Here is a 21,805-nt window from a genome sequence, read left to right on the forward strand (position 1 = left end):
GATTTCATTCTTTTTATATCCATTCCAATGGAGGCATAAATGGTTTCGTGAGATGAGGATGGTATTTTGGTCGCCTCTTTTGCAAGAGAATCAGCTAGCTCATTTCCTTGTACAAATGTATATCCGGGGACCCAATTGAGAGAGATTTCGGCTCCTTTATTTTGAATAGCTTCCGCAGCTTTTATAGCTTTGATTTGGTATGATTGACCAGATGAATCGGAGGGGGTTTTCAGCTGGAATAATCCTGCTTGATTATCTGAGTATATTTTGAACTTGTTTCCTGGTTGGGCTATTGAATTTGCGTATTCGATCGCTTTAGTAACTTCTAGAAGCTCACCATTATAGACAAGCTGATTCACATCTATATTGATAGTCTCTTGATATAAGATTCGGTCATTTGGTAAGATGACTACTATCCCAATCCCAACCCCTATTCCCTCTAGAGTGGATGAGACATCAATGTATATAGTAATGATATTTTTGTATCTATATTTGAAAGCCAGATTGTGGATCATCACAGCTTCTTCTTTTCCTAATTTGCTGATATTGACTCTATATAGAACTTCCTTCTTCCAAGGAGAAAAGTAGAAATAATGAATTCTTTCCAAAATGAGGGGATCGAAGTCTTTCTGGATTGAGTTTTTGATCTTTTCAAGTTGAGTAGGTTTTAATTGCTTTCTTTGAGGGGTTATAACTACATCTTGATTTTCCTTTTCTATAGCCAACTTTGTAGTTATTAAATTGATAGAATGAGAAAGGGAGATTTTCGATAATCTGAAGGCGTATTGTTTGATTCCAGCATTTAGCCTTACTTCTGAAGGGCACAATGCGGCTTCTATTTCCATCGGTTTTATTGGTGAGGTTTTGAATACTCCTAGGATTTTTCGAAGGGCGAGGTTTTGCAGGGATTGAAGGATTTTCTTGAATTGGTTTTGCCCTTTCCACCATAAAATTGAACCGTAATCAGCTATGCTGGTGACGCATGCCATATAGAGCTGTCTCATTGCCTTGGGACTAAGGCCTTTTTCAGAATTAGCAAGTCTAGCCATTCGGTAGAATAAGGTTTTAGCCTGGGTAGCTCGGATTGTGACATGTTGTTTGAAACTGAGGCCAGGGTCGAACCATATGCCTAGCCATCTGACTAATGTTGAGGGTTGAATTATCTCCTCGTTCGGAAGCTTGATTGAGGCTGTCTTCGTATCTTTGGATGTAGAGAAGTGTATTAGTTCCGTCTTCGCTAGATCAAATTGAATAGCATTTTCTTTGCCCAGAGCATATATCTGTTTAGTTGCTCTTTCGAGGGAGATGATGTTCTTGTGTGAACGAAGTGAATGACTTCAATTCAATTACTACTGTAATAAAGAACTAGGCGAACGCGAAAGAGACTAGCTCTTTTAGTAAGTCTATATAAGACTTACTACTTTCAATATGTAGCTAGCTCTTTAGACAGAATACAATTAGACATACAGGACCTACGTAATCCGTGGGTGCTACGTCTTCCGTATCCTTCTCGTACCAACAGTTCTTTTTCCAGGATGTTGAAAATGTTGTTAAAGCTATATCATCTATATATGAGAGATATTTGATTGAATTTGCTGAGAATAGATCTCGAATATAAATTAAGAAGAGGATTGGCGAAATAGGGCTGCCTTGGGGGATCCCGGTATTGATCGGTTTGAAGGTTTCAATTTGGCCATCGAATGAGAGCTTGAGTAGCCTTTCCTTCAAAAAAGATGAGATCCAGGCGATTAGGCTGGTTGGGAGGTTTAGGTTCTTGCAGATATCTAATAATTTGTTCATAGATACATGATCAAAGGCGCCTTTAACATCCAGGAAGAGAGTTGAGGTTTTCTTCTTGGATCTTGAATTCCTTTCGATTTCGGTAGTGAGTAAGATTGCTGTATCGATGGCTGATTTCTTTTGTCTTCCACCCATTTGAGAGTAATGAAGTAATTGCGTAGTCTCCGCTAAGTAGCTAAGCCTTTGAGCCAGAATTCTTTCACTTATTTTGCCAAGGCAATTTTGTAGGGCGATAACTCTATAAGCTTTTGGGGCCGAGTAGTCTGGTTTTGAAGGTTTCTTGAGTATCGCTCCAGTGGCTTGTTTCCAGCAAGAAGGATGGTGACCAAGGTTGATAAGATGACTGAAGAGGGTGAAAAATGCTTTTGGTATTGCTTTGTGCGCTTGAATAATGATATCTTGAGTAATCCCATCGGGGCCAGGGGTCTTTCCTTTGATTTTTGCAGAGCACGCGTTTAGGAGTTCGCTCTCTGTAAGATCAGGCCATTCCCATTTCTTAGATTGTTTATAGCTTTCCCAATTGGGCGGTGGGGTGAATGGAGGAGGAGGAAATAGGGTCGATCTAAATGCAGAGCATTTTCCCTCGAAAGAATTTTCTAGTTTAGAGGGATTGGATCGAATATTCGGGATTCGTTCGGTTTGTATATCTTTTGTGTATGACATTGCCTTGAATATGGATTGGGTATCCTCTTTTTCAAGGAACTCATTCCAATGGTTTTTCTTTGCTGTTTTAATAGCTTGGAAGTAATGATTCCTGGCTGACTGATAGATTTTCTTGAACATATTGTCTTCCGGGTAAAGTTTGGCGTTCTCAAATGCATTAGAGAGTCGTTTTCGAAGGGCTTTCAGCTCTGGGGACCACCAGGGTTTAGCTCTTTTTGTGGACTTGATTCTCGGTATACTGGTTTCAGCCGAATAAGTGATTATTCGGGTGAATTCTTTTGCAGCTTCATCCAATACTTGTATGTATTGGCTCTTGTCGAGAAGGGAATCAAGAGAGTTGGATTCTGAGGTAGCGATATTAAGGTATTCACTCGAATTTAAGGTAGTTGATATCGATATTTTCGATTTGAGGGTATTCGCGAATTTTTCCCAATCCGCAAGTTTTGTATTGAATCTTGCTGGCTGAGCTATATTCGTTGTACGGGATAAAGTGCCCTTTACTTCAAAGAGAATGCTTAAGTGATCTGATCCAAGATCCGGGAGGACTTGCCAATCAGTGATATAGGGAGATACTGAATCTGTGGCTAAAGTAAGGTCTAAGACACTTGGATTTGTCATATTTGTTCGATAAAAGGTGCTTGTGCCTGGTTCGTTAAATAGAATGAGATTGTGATCCTCAAACCATTCGGTGAGTAGGTCGGCATTTGAGCTTTTGTTAGAGAAGGGGTCTGTTGGTACGAGAAGGATACGGAAGACGTAGCACCCACGGATTACGTAGGTCCTGTATGTCTAATTGTATTCTGTCTAAAGAGCTAGCTACATATTGAAAGTAGTAAGTCTTATATAGACTTACTAAAAGAGCTAGTCTCTTTCGCGTTCGCTTAGTTCTTTATTACAGTAGTAATTAAATTGAAGTCATTCACTTCGTTCACACAGGGTCCCACCAAGGGTGATGGGAGTTGAAATCTCCTACGAGGATGGTGTGATGAGTAAGAGGGGTATTGTAAAGGCATCTTTCGATGGTGTGGCCTTTTTCTTTGGCTTGGTCCGCTTCATTGTAGATATTGATGAGTTGTATTGTATGTTTTCCTTGAGTGATATTAATGATTTGAATATCTGGATCATTAGGGGAGTTGGGAGCTAGGGCTACTAGCGGTTTGAATCCTTTTGAAATGTAGATCATAGTTCGGGGACGCAGGTTCGAAGGATTATTTGGGAGGAGTTGAGAGAAGCTGGAGTGGGCAATAGATCTGGTTGAGGAGAAGTCTTTCTCAGGATTCGAGAGGATCCAGGGTTCTTGAATGACTATGAGATCAATTTTGAGTTCTAAAGCAAGTTGAAGAGCACTTTCGGTTGCTTGAGGGCTCTTGTTTAGATTGATTTGAAGAATGCGAGTATTGTTGTACAGTATTAGTTGGATTTCTTGATGGTTGATAGATATACTTCGCATACTTTCGAGTTGGCTTTGTGTTCTCCTTTACAATTAACACATTTGACACTTAGATATTGACATGGTTTGCCTTTTGCTTGGCAGATTATACAGAAATGACCGACTGTAGCATGATTATTACTGCAAAGTCCGCAAGCTGGAGGTTTTTTGCAGTATGATTCGTTATGGCCGAATCCCTGGCATCTGTTACATTGGGATGAAGGAGTAGATGGATAGAATCTTTCTACTCTAACACTAATGCCTGCAATATATAGCCTTTTCTGGATAGCTATATCTGCTTCTTTTTGTGTAGCAAATGCAATGACTATTGCTCCGTCTTGTTGTTTGGCTCTCTTGGAGGCATTAGTAAGCCAGTAAGGAGTACCCATAATACTGAGCCCTGGGTTGAAGGTATTGACTTCCTCTTTGATTAGGTCCATACCTTTCAGACCTGCAGTGATAATATTATATTTGCAAATCTATGAGTCTTTTATAATATATCCAGTGAGACTACAAATATAAGAGTAACCAATTCTTACCATGCTTTCCCAGATACAAGATGTCAGTCTCAATATCCTTTGAGAAGGTTGCCCCCAGGCAAAAACAACCTTTCTACACCCATTATCCTGTTTGCTCCCTAAGCCTACCCGGTATCTCCATTGCCAGTTGCCTTGTACCCTATTGTAGACCGATACGCGCATCCGTCCTCTCGAGCCGTATAGACAGTGTCACTGTCGCTGCCATTATACGCTACGCCCCGCGGCTTGTGCACCGTTTCGCGTTACCTTGCCGGATCTCTCCTGCACAACAAGGCCGACCGTATCTTGCAAGCTTTGCTGTGTCTTAACCCCTAGCCAGGCAACTAAAAATACAACGTTTCCAGCTCACTAACCAAAGCACAGCCTGCAAAATCCATTCCCCCAATGTATAGTTTGTAATCGATAATGCGGAGGGTTGAGAACGTATCGGATATGTGTCTCATAAGGTGGCTTCTGCCAGAGCTCATCCGCTGCCGTGATGTCTGCCGAATGCTTCGCAGAAGAGTGAAACTTGCTAAAAGCATCCTGTTGACCTCCTGGGATCTTGGCAGCATATGCATATATATCGCATGATGCATATAAGGAGCAAACAAAACTCAACTTTTAATTCATTCTTTCCTTTTTGATATACTGTTTGTTTGCTTTCAATATTTTGATTTCAAAGCACTTTAATTCCGAAGGCTGAATACCTAACCCTATTCCTTCATTTTTTGAATATATACTCGCAGCTTAACTGCTTAGCTAGAGAATCAATCAATTCAATCTGATGCTCTTTCTGGTCTCAAGAAACCCAACAATTCCCTATTAGAATTTCCCCCATTTTGACGCTCATCGTATTGAATCTGATTATCAACCTCTTATTGTGATAATATATCTTCAGCTTCTTGTCCAGTAAGTACTCCTCCATTACGTAGTTGAATTTTTTTAGCACATCGACGTTTACTTAATACCTCATTTGCTCTTCGAAGCATACGATTCTCAATACTCAAAAGTATAACTTCATATACCAGTCTCTCTGTACCTTTAGCTAAAGTTTGCACAGTCTCAAATATAGGTGTAGGAGAGCTTGATTGATGACGAGCCATTCGAGCTTTTACTAGAGTTGATTGTAAGAGAGCCTCAGTTAGATTATGAGGGGTTTGAGAGATCCAGAAGTTGGTAAGTTCCAAAAAGGTAGATAGAGGGGTAGAAGTACGAATCCTAATATCTATTTTTGAGAGTATAGATTGAGGATCAAATGGTATTAGACCTGCTCCTCGAAAACCAGCTTTTATATTCTGAATAGTAATCGATTGTTGATATGCAACTTTGAAAGCTATAAAGAATTCAACCTTAGAGATATGATTCATATGAGCCTTAATAAATCCTTCAATTTGACAACTATATAAACGTTTGAGTATGCTAAAACATCCAATATCAAGTGGTTGAGTTAAGTGACTTGAATACAATAGTAACTTTATGCATATAATGTCGTTTGACTTGCAATATGACTGGAAAGGTATCGATTCGTGACTTTCATGCCCATCCAATACTAGCATTCGATATTTACCCTTTCTCCATTGACTAGTATGCTTATCGAAATGCTTTAACCATTCTAAACCTGTCTCATTATTCGTCCATTCATTAAAAGTAGGTTTAATAACCCAATCTGCAGGAAATCACTCTCTGTATACCAATTAGAAAGGTGATATTGTCCTTGCACCACTAAAAATGATGATATAGTTTCACCCTCTCCATTACCACATATAATCGCTGTTGCCCACTCTCGATTGCCTGGTCGTATTGCCTTGCTTCTGCCACTTTGTTCAGCACTAGTTATAACCATTCCAGGGCATATCATACCCATTATAAAGCCTGTTTTGTCGAAGTTGTAGAAATCGCAATCCTGAATCCCATATTTCGCTTGTATATTCGATACCAATCGAAACCACTCTTCAATAAGCTCTGGATCTTTGCAAAAAGCTTTTTGAAAGTTACAAACACAATTAAAACACATCTTTACTTCTGAACATCGTTTTACAAAGCGATGAGCCCAGAGCTTTCCAACCTTCTTCGCACCCTGTATTTCGAGCATATAATTCGCCATATTTTCCACACTATTTAATTTAGGGGCAAATCCTCTATCGTCCATATCAATAATGTATTGAATAAGCACCTCCTCTTCTAATTCAATCAAATTATGACTTTTTGGTCGACTTTCAGTCATATTACTACGACCTTGAATTCTATTGAATAATATAGATCGAGGCACACTATAGTAATTAGCAGCCTTTCGAATCGTTAATCTTTTGTTCAATTCAATAGCCTCAATAACCAGGATTATTCGTGCTTCTTTTGAATGAATTTCCATCAATAACTATTGAATAAACGCGTATTGAAGTGAGAGAGTAAAGGATATTGAAAAAGTGTCCGACCCACTGATAAACCACGTTATACGAGTTATATTTAATATCATTATTACTCACTGATTTCATATTTCTATAGAGAGGACTAAGGAATTATTAATTATCTACTATTAATATGATCTGGTAAAGTATAATTAAAAATTATTTGATCAAGATTTGATTGTTGATAAACACTCTAATTGATAACCAAGGCAGCTTATGTCTATAAGATTGAAAAGGAAGAGCATATTAAGAGAAGAGGTATATTAAAAGAAGGGGTATACCAAAAGGGAAGGGGTTAGTGAATAGGTATAGCCCCCTCCCAGATTGGTCATAAAACACCGATACGGATAAATTACCGGCTATGCCAGTCGATCCACTCTGCTGTTCATCTATAAGCAAGTGTCATGGGACATTTGTTTCAAGAGTTAATGCACATTCCTCCATCGAAGATGAAACAAATAAACCCATCAATCATTGCTTTTCGAAGTACGGAGCACAATGTCTATTTTTTTTATAGAAATGAGCTCAATTCAACTAACTAGACAGAACATTACAAAAAGAGGCATGAGAGCAAGGTCTAAACGAGCAAAACATCCAATCAGAACAAAAATCTGTGACGAGGCAATGCACTAGGTGACCACCTAGCCCATGTTTCCAAAAGCAGCCTCTAGTTTTTATACAAAGGCAATCGTATATAGGTGTCGCACAGAGCTATAACTTTAAACTCTCTATCTGCAGGTCAAGTCACCGGTGCGCTTGTCGAATGTGCATCGGCCTCCGTTATATCTGTAGGAAAGCTAGGTGCCTGTTAGTATGATGATTTTATCTATTGTAGTATTGATTTCTTACATTGATATATCCACCTTCGTTATGGGTATAGAACGCGTTGTTTCCAGTCATATACAAGCAATCGTAGCTAGAATTATTAGCTATTGAATAGTTGAGAGGAGAGCTCCGAATCCAAGCTGTATAGACTACTTACTCAGTGTTGAGCATACCAAGAGAAAGTTTGGCAGACACTCTTCCATCCTGGCCACTAGGATTTCGGAGATGATAACCTTTGTTGTAGCAGGCAACAGCAGGGAACTTGTTGTAATCCGGGTTTCTGTTCCACATCGCAAGAGTAGTCGCTTGAGTGAACTTCTCACGTGTCTGGAAAGTAGATTAGTATCAAAACAATTTCTTTGTCGGAAGATAGTCACCTCATTCCATTTCCCAAGGTTGGCGATAGTCTGTTGTCCAATTTCAACGGCGATCTTGGTCAAGATGGCAATGCCCTTGATTGCGGCAATTCCAGCGACGACTACCACTGGTGCAATACGCTTTTGAAGCGCTTGATCGGTTTCATTGTCCTCCTTGGCGACTAAAGCTCCAGTGGCATCGAACTTTTAAATCATTAGCAATGCACATAATACCCAAGGAATGATTCTATATACCTGTCCACTGAAATGAGTTTCAACGGAAGGTGCAATGACTGCGTTTGGGTCTCCGACTGCGGCTTCTGGAGCTGGGAAGGCAGCTGCGTTTGCAATGGCAGCGCATACAATGATGGTGGCAAGGGAGAACTTCATTTTGATGGGAGTGGTTGATTTTCTTGAAAAAAAGAGAGAATGTGTTTTTGATTTGAGTGTGGAAGTGAATGTGGAAGTGAATGTGGAAGTGAAAGTGAGAGTAGAATGATTGTGTGAATATGATGTTAAGATATTTTGAACGGAAACAGGAGAGGTTTATATAATCTCCAATCCTCATATCTTTCATCTACTATAGTCATCCTTGACAATTCAGACGCACCAAGCAGGGATCGAACAAATATGATAATCTCTGGATTTTGGCTGGTTTGATCGTGACATGAAATATAGCCAAACGCCTAGCCTCTCAGCAGAATCCCCAATTTTCAGACGAGAGGCTCAAAATATGCCTAATGTAAATGCGCAATTACACCTACAATTGAGCATCCATGTTTAGTTCGTCTCAATGATCCAAATAACAACCAGTATCTCGCTTATATTGGGCACAAACTCGAAATAAAGTGCTATACTCAGCGTATTCTCTGACATTGGCCATCAACGACAGAGCCATCCCCAAACTTTAATCAAAGTACAAACAGTGCCAAACACGCCGCCGATGGGAGTTTCCCGGGAATAGCTAGGTGCTTGGCACTGTAGAGGTCGCATGAACATAGCAAATTTGAAATAAAGTTTTCTTACTTTTGCTTGATGATCGAGAGAGAGACTGCTCTAAGTATAGAACTTTAATCGAAGTGCAAACGGTGCCAAACACGCGCCGGCAGAAAAGTCAGGGTTCGTTATTTACTTGGCATTGTAGAGAACGCATGAACTTAGATAATTTGAAATAAAGTTCTTGTAGTCTTTGGTGATGGTCGGGAGAATGTGGAAAATATCTTGCTACTGGCATGGAAGACAAGTTCATTCGCTAAGGATGAAACGTTAATCGAAGTGCAAACACGCCATCGGTGAAAAGACCTCACTGATGGTTCATCAGTTGTCACTCTAAAGACTGTGTACGCGCGACAAGTTCAAAGCTTTGCATCTGCACGTTACTTTTGCCTCCTGTGCCGTTTCATCAAGAGCCGGAGCCATTCTATCACGTGATTCCCTTTCCAAAGTTCACGCAACTTTGCCCGGCAGAAAGCAGTCTTCCTGCAGGAGGTGAGATAATTACAGCGATAGATACTTGAGGCATTTACACGTTTTCGTTGGCGCGACTTGGCCATTGACATGCTTGGTCTTGTAGTCTAGAAATTGAAGGTTTTCTGGAGACAGGAAGGAGATTGAGGTATAGCGCAACTTGCGCCTAGGCGGCTTAATAGCGTTTGACGATGCATTAAACTTTCAGCAAGCTTCACGTAGTTCTCCCGCCAACTTGGATCTTTCGGTTCTTGTGGTCTTGGAAGGAATTTAGAGAGTTTCTGGAAGATTAGGGCGCTATGGCTAGTTGGCTTAGACGCGTTTGACGATGCATTACACTTTTCAGCCTAACTCATGGAGTCTCCCCACCAAATCAGCCTTGGAATGAATGTGCCAGGGCTTTCTGGATGATTGGGATGCACTGTGTCGTATGAGGTCTAGATGGCTTAGATGCGTTTGACGATCCAATAAACTTTCCAGCTAGGTGTTACGAGGTTTGCCGTCTAGATCACGTGGAAGTGCTCTAGGCTCTCGAGGTGGTTTATAACTAGGCGTCAAGCAGGGACTTAAGTAATGACAATGATGATATGCAATTCGTAACTAATAGTAGGATATACTAAATGATTGATCTTGAGCACGAAGCTCTATACAAAGGAAATCCATCTTGATTATATAGACCTTCGTGTTCTAGCTGATCAGTAGGATCAGTATGGCTCAGTACTGAGCTTGCTGATCCTCACTGAGTCAGTCACATGATATTGGTAGCATGTGAGCGTCTTCTTGTTACCCGGCGTAACACTAGGGTATACTGTGGTTCCCCCATTAAGTCGGATAGTTCCGAACCCTAATTATTTTTGCTTGCGGCATCCTTCTCATGGGGATAACTGCGGGAGATCCTCGTGCGGAGTCTATCACTTGGCCAATGAAATCTCTCAGTCGCTCACGTTCGACCTTATTAATAAATCAAATCGATTAAAATTTTAATTACAGAATCATTCTATAGTTATAAATAGATCCCGGAAATTTTAGATTTTTCACGATTTTATTGGTTGAGATTTTGAAGGTTGAAATTTTGATTTTCGATTTATATAGGATCTACTGTTACGAGGTTTGCCGTCTAGATCATGTGGAAGTGCTCTAGGTTCTCGAGGTGGTTTATAACTAGGCGTCAAGCAGGGATTTAAAGTAATGACAATAATGATATGCAATTTGTAACTAATAGTAGAGTATACTAAATGATTGATCTTGAGCACGAAGTTCTATACAAAGGAATTCATACTGAATATATAGATCCTCATACTCCTTGGATCACCTTGGATCACTGGTGATCCTGAGTGATCCAGCATACTTGTTTATATGCTCTGATAATGCGTGCGTATAAGATCCTAGGGTGACCGAAATCTCATACTAAATTGAGCGAATCGTAACAGATTTGCACATGGCCCAAGCTTACGAAAACAAGTCAGTGTTACGTAGTAACAGTCAACCTGTCCATATGAGCTCAGACCCCGTGGAAAAGCAAACCGATTCGCATACAAAATTGTATGGTAATTGGTTCGTAGAGTCTCCCCACCTTCAGCAAGCACAGACATACGTTCTGATTGAAATCACGTGATGGATCTAAGGATCTAGAGGATCTAGGGGATCTAGATAATTAAACTCTAGATCCAATAGATCCAAGGGATCCAAAAGAATACAGTAGAATATGAAGTTCTATATAAAGGGATAGGTTTTCATTTGTAGAGCTTCGTGCTCAAGATCAATCATTTAGTATATCCTACTATTAGTTACGAATTGCATATCATTATTGTCATTACTTAAGTCCCTGCTTGACGCCTAGTTATAAACCACCTCGAGAGCCTAGAGCACTTCCACGTGATCTAGACGGCAAACCTCGTAACACCGTGGTTTTCAATAGAAAATGAAGAGAAAGCCAATGTCAAGTGGGTATGATATTCATTTCATAGTTACGATCGAGAAAATTGTTGATCATTTTTCTTTAATCTATTCACACTCACTCTTCCACCACTAATTGAAGATTCTATCCACATAACCATGCCATCTAGTTTTAGGAGGTCTCTCAACATAATTCCTCATATACTCCTCAATTTCTTCTACTTCTTGTGTTCTCAAAATCACCTCACGTGGTTTTAACCATTTTGTTTTCTTGACCATTTTCCACCCGAAGAAGATAATTGGAAAAACACCAATCATTGCATAAGAAAAGAGAAAAGTTGGAATATCCCAGGAGCCTATCATGAAGGTCAGTGAGCTTGAATTGAAAAGCAACAAAAATAATTCTGGTGCAATGGGAGTGACTGAAGTGATACAACAGGAGGTAGGAAATAGTCCACACACCAGGGAGAAAAACAGGATATCCGCCAACAAAGGTCATGATAAAACATCCAGTTAATGCATAGTATGCACAGAATGGCTGCCAGAAACTTTTATGAGGTAAAGTATCTCTATCTAGTCCTTGTGCATCGCATGCTCTTTTCCACTACATTATCAAATCAGCCATGGTCGATCCAGGACTTCAGCAGGTGAGCTTACACAAATAAACGTATATGCCATCACGCTGAAATTAATCAATTGACTTGCAGTAACCAAATTAACAAACCATTGAAGGACAACCGCTGCATTATTTGATACTTGCAAAAAGCTCAACAATGCAATAGCCAACGTAACTCCAACACAGTAAATTGGAACGCCTTGCTTCGTGCATTTTGTAAGAAATTTGGGAGCTTTTCCTTCGAGAGCAAGACCAAAAAGTGATCTAGATGCACAATAAACGTAAGAATTCCCTGCAGAAAAAGCTGCTCCGAGAACCATAGCATTAACAATATCGGGAAGGACCCTGATTCGAAGTCGATTCATAGCGACTACATAAGGACTGGCTGCGGCTCCAGGAAGACCGTTTGTAAAAGCATCCTTGAGTTCTTGGTCATCATAAGGAACCAAGATACCCACAGCCAAACTTCCTAACACGAAAAATGCTGTAAGACGGTAGAAAACACCATTGAATGCTTTAGGCATTACAACCCTAGGGTTTTGAGCTTCACCTGCTGCCATTGACACATAATCTGGACCAGCTATGGTAAATGAGGCTTGAATGAGACAATTTAGAAATCCTAGGAAGCGACCAAGAGATCCCGTTTTGTAAAATTCGGCAAATGCTCCTGGGTTGGACCAAAATCGAAAGCCGAATCGATCATGAAGAGGATTCCCACCAATCATAGTGATGAAAGTAAATACTATGAGTCCAAGAATCAACAGAACTTTTCCCATGGCGAGATAAAACTCTGATTCTCCATACCATCTAACCGCAAAGACATTTATGAAGCTGAAAAATTAATCATGTGAGAAAATAGCAGAGTTTAGGACGACATACCCATAAAGAACTATTACAATAGCAATAATCCCACCTGCAGGAACGACATCACTCCAATAATGAATGATCACGTTACAAGCTACTATTTCGAATGGAACAAGGGCAGCTTCGAATATGAAGAAGTTGTATCCCGCCGCAACTCCGAATGCTTCATCAACGTATCTACCAGCAAATCGGATGAAGGGTGATGAAATTGGTAGGTAAGTTACCATCTCTGCCATACACTGTGAAGGGGCAATTAGAGAAATCGAGTATGAATAATAGCTCTACTTACATTCGTAATCGCCAAAATGAAGGTACACCTATCATTCCGCTGTGTAAGAGACTCATCCCATATTTTCAGATTCATCAATGGTATGGAAAAAGTCGTACGCACCAAATCGTGAAGGCCAAGAACAAACTTCCTGGCCCTCCATTTATCAATCCACGACCAATCTGAACGTAAAGAGCGGTTCCAATGGTCCCTCCAATACCAATCAATTGAATGTGTCTCGGTCTCAATTGACGATGCGTAGAATCATGTGTCTGCTTAACGGATATTGTATCATCGTGATATGGTGGAGAGAAAGAACCAAGCACTTCTTCCTCATACTTCTCTTTCAAGTAACCCTCATTTATAGGTTGTCTGTATGAAGCGATTTTCTCACTTCCATGGTTAGGAGGATATGATATTTCGACACCAGTGGAAGACATACTGGTAGTGATAAAAATTTAGGGAAATGAGATAAACAGTAACAGTAAACGGAAGAATGGAAAATATTTTGCATGTCAATCAAATATATTGTCAGTGGGGAAAGGAAGACCCAGCTGCCCGTTGAGTTACCCCAATAACGTTCTTGGTATCTTGCCCCACTAAAGAGAGTTATCGCACGGGCAAGACGCAATAAAGACAAGAGGAAGAGAAGAAAAGAGACAAACCGCCTCAAATTTTCATCCCACATGTAAGATCTCACAAGGATAAAAGGACAAAACATGTTATATGGGAAATTTCGATTTCAATTGCTAAGGAACCTTCACTGAGTGGTAAGCCCTTGGCTTTTCTTACACCGACTACACACCCATCCAGTGGCCTCTTATCTGCAGCGTGACTTTTGGACATCCATGGATCGGCTATTTCAACCCGTGGTGATGGTTCTGTTGGTTCATACAATATTACAGGGAGAAGCTTCTCGGAGCTTACAATATCCTATCGTGTATAGAAAACATAATAGAAATCGGTATTCATATTCGTTCCAAGTTTGAAATATCTACTTGGCGGAACCAAGATATCTTGATGTGAAGCATCTTTGGACGGAAAATGAATGTGAAGGATACAGAGACCTTTGTGTGATGGAAGGTGCCTTTGCCCCTCGCACCACCAATTGCACCGCCACATCAACGTGGGGTTTTAAAGCTACCTCGGCTTCATCTCTCTGCTCTCTGTGCTATTACACAAAATATATAACTATCCCGACACGATTCTCTAAAAACAGCATTCAAATGAAAACCTACTCAATTGGGTTTGGTCGTTAGCGAAAAGTTTTTCTGCTTCGGGACGCAAGTTTAAATTAAATCTCGAATAGAGCCAGTAAACCCATTGAACTCATATTCAAACGGCCTCTATTAGCGGTACACGACATACACAAATTTTACACCTTGTATTGAATCAACAAGTATAATGATAGGTTATTTTACTTTGAATTTAAGAAAAGTTTTTGAATATTCTTTTTTGACAAGTTATATTACTCGATGAAGCATTTTGATTATTTAATAATAATATATTTTATAATAAGTCATGGTAAGGTCATGGGATTCTGACAATTGTTCTACTCAATCGGTTCGTTCATCGCTGTTACGAGGTTTGCCGTCTAGATCACGTGGAAGTGCTCTATGCTCTCGAGGTGGTTTATAACTAGGCGTCAAGCAGGGACTTAAGTAATGACAATAATGATATGCAATTCGTAACTAATAGTAGAGTATACTAAATGATTGATCTTGAGCACGAAGCTCTACAAATGGAAACCTATCCTTCTTATATAGAACTTCATACTCTACTGTATTCCCGTGGATCTCCTGGATCTACTGGATCTAGAGTTTAATCTTCTAGATCCCCTAGATCCATCACGTGATTTCAATCAGAACGTATGTCTGTGCTTACTGAAGGTGGGGAGACTCTATGAGTCGATTGCTATACAAATTTGTATGTGAACCTCCTTGCTTTTCTACGGGGTCCAAGCTCATATGGACATGTTGACTGTTACTTCGTAACAGTTACCTGAGGATTATATGCGCACACACCATCAGCAGTCATATGATTAGAAAGCCGATAAGTCGAAATCGGTTTTGCGGGTTTCGAGTTGTCGGGCTTGGAGTTATCGATTTTCAATAAAGTATAGAGATCTATATATTCAGCATGAATTCCTTTGTATAAAGCTTCATGCTCAAGATCAATCATTTAGTATACTCTACTGTTAGTTACGAATTGCATATCCTTATTGTTGTTACTTAAGTCCCTGCTTGACGCCTAGTTATAAACCACCTCGAGAGCCTAGAGCACTTCCACATGATCTAGACGGCAAACCTCGTAACAATATCATAGGAATAAATTGATAGAGAAATTGAGTAAGTTAATTGCGGTTTAGTTGAAATTAGAGATAACTTTTTTAGAGACTTACTTATGTATATAAATACTTGATTATTGAGTATTGTGCTAGTGGTAAAATTTCCTTATCATGCTGTGTACTCAAATACATGTTGAGGATAGTCCATCCTTACGGCGTACAGTCAGTGTCAGCATTACCATTTCGTACACGCCGCCATTCCGGTATGACTCATGGGGATCGATTGAATCAAACAAAGCTGTGCTGAAGAAGAGATGAGATGTATAGGATATCGGAACGTCAGCGAGAGCTTTTTCTGATATTAATATGGAGTGCGAGTATGAATATGAAAGGACGAACAGTGAAGAGTGAAGAGCAAACTCGAACACAATGTTATTGAAGTTATTGAACATAAACAGAAATGCCCTTCTTTCTCCGAAAAACAAATTGGCCATGAAGGGTTATTCTTGTAGGTGTAGGTGTGAAGTGTGGTTATCATGAACCTACTAGGTATCCTTCGAGGAAAACTAGTATTAACCTATTATATCTCCACTAAATCGCGCCTGCCATGTCGTAAATATCGTAAATATTATATACTACGTATAATGCCTAAAAGCGCTAAGGTTAATGACCAACCCCAGCCTCAAACAGATCATGTCGGCATTAGTGGTGTTTAGCTTGTCAAGAAACTAATTATCGCTCAACAGGTCTGTCTTTACAGAAATGATTAAGATAATCTATATTACTTTATGTGACGGAAATCCCTGCTTTCCTCCCACCCTTATTATATAAGAAACCTCAGGTACATTAACCATGTCCACACATGATACGATTACTCGGGATTAGTATACGATTTAGGTGACCTGAGGATCAGATCCGGACAAGTGCTAGGTATCAATGGTTATCGGTAAAGTAAGATCATTGGAGGGATAAATATGACTTCTTTTTGCCTAGCCATTGCGGCTAGGCCATTCGTTTGTGTATATATAGAGTAGCTATCCCCATCTACAGGTGCTCTTCACCTGTAGATTCTAAGTTAAATACAATTGCTGGTCTATAAACACCCTTTTGGTCACACTTTATCCTTTTCAGAAAAGTTTTAACCCTTTTTCATTTCTATAAAAAATGAACTTGATAACAAAGCAATTCGTTTTCCTATATTTATTTTTGAGAAATTTTTAATAGATATGATTAGATTTGAACGAAGCTATTCTAATTGTTCAAAAATCATTTTAAAGCTATATTAAGAAAGATTATCAACAAGATGACTAGTTTCTTGACAAGCTAAACACCTCTACTAGATGATTTAGATTAGCTTGAAGGATTACCAGATCACCAGATTAGTGCTTTTGATATCACATATTACTAGCTCAATCCTCTCCTCTCTTTCCTGTCAATTGCACGTGTACGTCGTAATTTTGTGGGCAGATTAAAGTTGCAAAATCATGTGATCATAGAGGGGAAAGAAGGCCCAAGGGCCAACCGGATATCCGGCTCGTTCTCTCTGAAAGGGGGGTTAAAAAACCTGGCAATTGATATCTCCAAAGCTCTCATGACCTTACCTCCCATCTTATGTTCTCAAACACACCACTAAATCTATCATTCCTTATTAAACCCCCCTTTAATCAACAATTACCATCTGTGATCCGAGACTTGGCACATTACCCCCATTATCATCTCATTGACTTTCCTCCTTATCTCCAATCTCCCCACTCTTATTTCTCCCCGAGTCCCTTCCAATCCCTTCATCCATCTCCATGAATATCCCTCCGCCCGAAGATTTGCCTGAGAATGCAAGCCAACCACAACAACCTGTGCGTAAACGTCGGAGAACACAGTTAGCATGTAATTCATGTCGCCAGAGAAAGACAGCATGTAATGGTGATCGTCCTTCGTGTTCATCATGTATAAGAAGAGGTGTTCAAGATAGTTGTTCTTATGAAGAAGCAACTGTAGGATCTAAAGCTTCTGTCAATGCCGGGTAGGTTTTCTCTAATAATATATTTCCGGTCGTCACAGCGCTTCCCCATTATGCGGAGTGTAACTCAACTATCAATGGTCTTTGATTCTTGAATCTATGTATAGTGTGGACGCCCCTTCGTACATTCAATCCTTTCATGTGATTGAAGGCGTCCGAAAACATTGAAAGCCTTCCAAAACATTCATCATAGTCAAGGCTACTGTTCTTGGGTCCAGTCAGCTGATTTGCTAATATTCAGGAAGGCTTTGATTACCGACAATTCAAAACCAAATGTCCCATTTAGAACAGTCAGTCATTCAATCTCCTCGCCAGATGCGGCTACAGGAAATGCACCTTCTCCTGGAAATGTTGGTGGTTTGGCCATGGTTTCCGATATAGAGTCGCAAGATTCCCTCTATGGAGGTTCATCAACAATTGCATTAGTATCTCAAGTTCGACAGGCAGCGTCAGATCAGGCAGCGTCGATGAATGCAACGGGAATACCATCGCCTGATAATGCAGCTCAAACGAATGGTGATATAGAAATTCTTCATAATCAAGATTTTGCGAATTTCATTTTACCTCCGCGTCAACAGGCTGATGATTTCTTGAATTGTTATTGGGAATTCGTTCACCCAGTATTTCCTCTCTTAGATCTTCAAGGTATCAATGCTACCTATCAAAAACTATGGCTGTCATCACCAGGGAAAGGTTTACATGGTGATGAATTGAGCGAAACAATCTTTCATGCTACCCTTAATCTAGTATTTGCTTTGGGATGTCAATATAGTAATGACGTTCCTTCGCATCGGAAATCAAACTATGCAGATGAATTCTATCGAAGATCGAGAAGGTTACTGAATTTTGAGATAATGGATGCACTACAGTTATCTTTGGTTCAATTATTCTTACTTACTGGAGTTTATTTGCAGTCCACTCAACATGCAAATAGATGTTGGAATATGGTTGGATTGGCTATTCGAACCGCACAAGGATTGGGTCTTAATACAGAAAATAATATCCACAGGACCAATCAATTAAATATTGAGATAAGGCGGAGGGTTTGGTATTCTTGTATTTCGCTTGACAGGTACGTAGTTCTATTCCACTCTCGGATTTGCCCTAGCTAAATGATAAAAAGATTATTAGCTATGACATTTGGACGGCCCACCATGATCAGAACTGGATCTTGGGATGTTCCGGAACCTGCAATAATCGACGACCAATATCTATCGTCAGATAGCCAAGGAGTTCAACAATCGGGACTTCATTCTCGGATGTATCTATTTGTTTACTCGCTCAGGCTATTTGACATTATGGATGAGATACTTTCCGAGTTTTATGTCCTACAAGGTGGGAAGAGTGGAAGTAATTCTTCCAAGAATTTTGATCCTTGGTCGGTACGTGATTTGGCCAGTATATTGACCATTAATGCGAAACTTGATGATTTCCGAGAAAGTGTCCCCAAAATACTTAAAGATGTTAATTTATTCACGCTTGGAAACAACTCTCTCACGCCCAATCAACTTCATTTAACGTTGCAGTCAAAAGTACTGCGAAGCAGGTAATAGGTTTGGACCCTGACTCATAATACCATTCTCTAACTTCTCATACCAGGTTCTTACTCGTACGCATCTTACTCTTACGACCCGTACTCTTAACATCCGTCTCCAAGGAAAAGTCAACCCTGCTCGCCAAAGCCGAGCCTGGACTTCAGAAAGATCTCGCAATTGGAGTTTGTACATTATGTGTGAAAACAGCTCATTTACTTGTGGAGACCGTTCACGAAAACCTCAATACGGAATATCGTAGCTCGGCGTGGCATACAGTTTACTGTGAGTTTCCCACAAGTTCCCATTTTTGAATTGCTGCTAGACTATTAGGACTCATGGCTTCCTTTTACATAATCTCTCCATTTTCTAACAAATCTCAGTTGCTTTCGCCGCTGCGACAATCCTCCTTGCGGCGCAATTGTCTCCACTGATCGAAGCCAATTTGTCCACCGATCATTCTTTCGAAAAATCTTGGACATCATGTATTAAAATTCTCGAGCATCACAAAGTACAAATTCAATCAGCCGAGCGAGCTACAACGATCCTGAAGGGCTTGAAAGAGAAAATACAAGCAAGAAAACCCCAAGAAGCCGCCGCAAACTCGAAAGGTAAATTACCAAGGGCTAATATTACAGGCACTCCAACACACAGCGAAGCACAAATCCCCTACCACCAAGTACCAACGCCAACAGATTATTCCGCCATAATGAATGGGAGCATAGCCAATGGAGAAATTGGCATAGATACTATCTCCATGTTTGATAATGGTATGCAGATAGATTCGATGAATGATGCGTGGTTTACTCAACAACTTTCCGATTTAAATTGGCTTGATTATTACCAAGTTCCGCCGTGAAGAGAAAAAGAAATAGAGAAGAAATTTAAGATCAATCAGAATTTATTCGTTTTCGAATAATAGCAGCAGACTCCTTCGTCTTCCGAAGCGAGGTAGCAGCCGTTGTTGGTGAATGAGACGCAGGTTTTTTTTTTCCATCATCCCATAAAGGAGTTGACATGTTTGGCCTTTGCCAAAGTGGATGTGCTGTTGATACTTATGTTACAGTGTGAAAAGCACGCTCCAATCTTTAAAGTTGAATCTCACTGATAGCATGATTCTGAGGGAAATCCTAGATTGGCAACCTCGACATTGGAGCTTCGTACCGAAATCAGTGATTGAATGAGTACCTGGTTGGATATTTGAGCTCAATAAACCTGATTAGTTTTGCCCACAGAGCGGTATGCCAGCAACCAATGTATTTGGGCTGCCAGATTCAGAAGACTCTGAAACTTAAGCCAAACACCCCTTCAGTCTCGCGAGTTAGGCAAACAATAGATTCATACATATAGACAGCGTGTAATGACTTCCGTCCAATGATGGTTCACTAGTACCTTATATGCCTGTATAAGCCCCTAGATAAAGCACTCCCAAGCCCCGCTCTCTCAAGATCTGACTTTCCGGAATATTAGAGTTGAAATGCTTTCATTCGGCAACGTCCTACAAGCCAGAAATATTAACTACATATGTTAGAGAGAGATCTTAGAATATACCACAGCACCTTGGCCCTTCTCTCTCAAAGCTGCCTCAATAGCTTGCCAACAAAATCTTTCAAATCCTCAATTTTCACATTTTCCGTGACGTCCAACCTTCTACACTGAACTTCACATAAACCCTCCTTCCATTTCCTTCCTAGCACAACAATTACCGGGTAACCAATCAAATCCGCATCTCTCAATTTCCAAGCAATTGATACTCCTCGATCATCAATTACTGGATCCATTGCGGCGATGGAGAAGATGTCAAATATCTGCAAGGCACCTTCATCAGAACCTTTACCTGGGATCACAACGATTTCGAAAGGAGACATAACTCTGGGCCAATTCAGTCCCTTCCCGTCAACAAGGGTTTCAGCAACAGCTCCAATCATCCTCGTCACACCAATCCCATGACATCCCATCTCCATGGAAACCTGAACCTGACCATTTTCTCCAAGCAGAGCTGTAATCTCTTCAGATTTATTTTCCACAAGATTACAAGGTACAGTAACCGTTGCTTCCATTGGTTTACTGTATCTCGTACCCAGGTGAAAAGTATGGCCAAGTTCAATGGCTTTTTCAACTTTCAACGTCGGTTCTTGGCATTTGGGACAGATATCTCCCTCCATAATCCGTCGTAGATTCAATGCTTCACCGGTAGATGGATCTCGAGAAATAAACGATGTATCATCCACCTTCGATAACCAATCATCCCGAGTCTTGCCGTTAGCTTTAGCAACTGCAGAAAACTTTTCCTTCACAATTACCTGAGAGATTTGTGAAGGAACTCGTCCGTCAATCAAGTGGACAACACGATTGATGGATGGTTGGTTACTTTTATCGAACGATTTGTTTCCGCTCATATTCTTCGTATTGATAAATCGCAACAACTCTGGATATTCTATTTTTCTGGAAGGATCATATTCCGGTATAACGCTCTTGATTGAACGTGTATTCAGCTCATATCCCTCTCCATCCTCGGAATAAAACCAAATGGCAATTAGAGTGGATCCATCGCGAGAAAATCCCGCAACTACACTCGTGTTTTGAGTATGGACGTCAGAATCATCAATCTCATCCACTTTCAATTTTCCAGTTTCCGCCAACTCTTCATTTGCCACGTATTTACATTTGGTACAACTAATGATATTATCTTCTCCAATCTTCGTTGGAAAGTGGAATTCGTGACTGAGGTCGCCACCTATGTCACCAGAATCGGCTTCAGCGACAAGGTACGGGATTTTTAGTTCATTGAACAGGTTTTGATATGCTTTGCGAACATCTTCATAGGTTGAAAGTGCGGAAGAACTATTATAGTCAAAT

The 21,805-nt window shown here is 40.2% G+C and overlaps 10 protein-coding genes across 10 annotated transcripts; 1 reads left to right on the forward strand and 9 right to left on the reverse strand.

Moving 5' to 3' along the window:
* Positions 1-1,434: 1,434 nt before the first annotated feature.
* On the reverse strand, positions 1,435-3,081 carry SS1G_14375 (hypothetical protein; the record flags this gene model as incomplete). Its single annotated transcript, XM_001584556.1, has 2 exons — positions 1,435-1,440; positions 1,477-3,081. 2 exons carry the CDS (start codon positions 3,079-3,081, stop codon positions 1,435-1,437), a joined length of 1,611 nt encoding a protein of 536 aa, XP_001584606.1.
* A 310-nt stretch (positions 3,082-3,391) lies between these two features.
* On the reverse strand, positions 3,392-4,434 carry SS1G_14376 (predicted protein; the record flags this gene model as incomplete). The annotated part of the gene is made up of 3 exons (XM_001584557.1): positions 3,392-3,768; positions 4,005-4,371; positions 4,432-4,434. 3 exons carry the CDS (start codon positions 4,432-4,434, stop codon positions 3,392-3,394), a joined length of 747 nt encoding a protein of 248 aa, XP_001584607.1.
* Positions 4,435-5,288: 854 nt separating this feature from the next.
* Positions 5,289-5,516, reverse strand: SS1G_14377 (hypothetical protein; the record flags this gene model as incomplete). The annotated part of the gene is made up of 1 exon (XM_001584558.1): positions 5,289-5,516. One exon carries the CDS (start codon positions 5,514-5,516, stop codon positions 5,289-5,291), a length of 228 nt encoding a protein of 75 aa, XP_001584608.1.
* Positions 5,517-6,025: 509 nt separating this feature from the next.
* Positions 6,026-6,637, reverse strand: SS1G_14378 (hypothetical protein; the record flags this gene model as incomplete). The annotated part of the gene is made up of 1 exon (XM_001584559.1): positions 6,026-6,637. One exon carries the CDS (start codon positions 6,635-6,637, stop codon positions 6,026-6,028), a length of 612 nt encoding a protein of 203 aa, XP_001584609.1.
* Positions 6,638-7,546: 909 nt separating this feature from the next.
* On the reverse strand, positions 7,547-8,389 carry SS1G_14379 (hypothetical protein; the record flags this gene model as incomplete). The annotated part of the gene is made up of 5 exons (XM_001584560.1): positions 7,547-7,615; positions 7,668-7,734; positions 7,801-7,970; positions 8,021-8,203; positions 8,255-8,389. The coding sequence occupies 5 exons, from the start codon at positions 8,387-8,389 to the stop codon at positions 7,547-7,549; spliced, it is 624 nt and encodes a 207-aa protein (XP_001584610.1).
* A 767-nt stretch (positions 8,390-9,156) lies between these two features.
* SS1G_14380 (predicted protein) lies at positions 9,157-9,558 on the reverse strand (the record flags this gene model as incomplete). Its single annotated transcript, XM_001584561.1, has 2 exons — positions 9,157-9,328; positions 9,380-9,558. 2 exons carry the CDS (start codon positions 9,556-9,558, stop codon positions 9,157-9,159), a joined length of 351 nt encoding a protein of 116 aa, XP_001584611.1.
* Positions 9,559-11,494: 1,936 nt separating this feature from the next.
* Positions 11,495-13,550, reverse strand: SS1G_14381 (hypothetical protein; the record flags this gene model as incomplete). Its single annotated transcript, XM_001584562.1, has 5 exons — positions 11,495-11,718; positions 11,825-11,966; positions 12,020-12,809; positions 12,858-13,081; positions 13,230-13,550. The coding sequence occupies 5 exons, from the start codon at positions 13,548-13,550 to the stop codon at positions 11,495-11,497; spliced, it is 1,701 nt and encodes a 566-aa protein (XP_001584612.1).
* A 1,417-nt stretch (positions 13,551-14,967) lies between these two features.
* SS1G_14382 (predicted protein) lies at positions 14,968-15,891 on the reverse strand (the record flags this gene model as incomplete). The annotated part of the gene is made up of 3 exons (XM_001584563.1): positions 14,968-15,024; positions 15,112-15,276; positions 15,619-15,891. 3 exons carry the CDS (start codon positions 15,889-15,891, stop codon positions 14,968-14,970), a joined length of 495 nt encoding a protein of 164 aa, XP_001584613.1.
* A 1,302-nt stretch (positions 15,892-17,193) lies between these two features.
* SS1G_14383 (hypothetical protein) lies at positions 17,194-19,656 on the forward strand (the record flags this gene model as incomplete). The annotated part of the gene is made up of 7 exons (XM_001584564.1): positions 17,194-17,417; positions 17,656-18,034; positions 18,329-18,470; positions 18,546-18,796; positions 19,014-19,131; positions 19,330-19,557; positions 19,601-19,656. The coding sequence occupies 7 exons, from the start codon at positions 17,194-17,196 to the stop codon at positions 19,654-19,656; spliced, it is 1,398 nt and encodes a 465-aa protein (XP_001584614.1).
* Positions 19,657-20,429: 773 nt separating this feature from the next.
* SS1G_14384 (hypothetical protein) lies at positions 20,430-21,764 on the reverse strand (the record flags this gene model as incomplete). Its single annotated transcript, XM_001584565.1, has 3 exons — positions 20,430-20,444; positions 20,653-21,701; positions 21,740-21,764. The coding sequence occupies 3 exons, from the start codon at positions 21,762-21,764 to the stop codon at positions 20,430-20,432; spliced, it is 1,089 nt and encodes a 362-aa protein (XP_001584615.1).
* Positions 21,765-21,805: the final 41 nt, after the last annotated feature.

This window comes from Sclerotinia sclerotiorum, genomic scaffold (genome assembly GCF_000146945.2).
Source record: "Sclerotinia sclerotiorum 1980 UF-70 scaffold_33 genomic scaffold, whole genome shotgun sequence".
Classification (NCBI taxonomy): domain Eukaryota; kingdom Fungi; phylum Ascomycota; class Leotiomycetes; order Helotiales; family Sclerotiniaceae; genus Sclerotinia; species Sclerotinia sclerotiorum.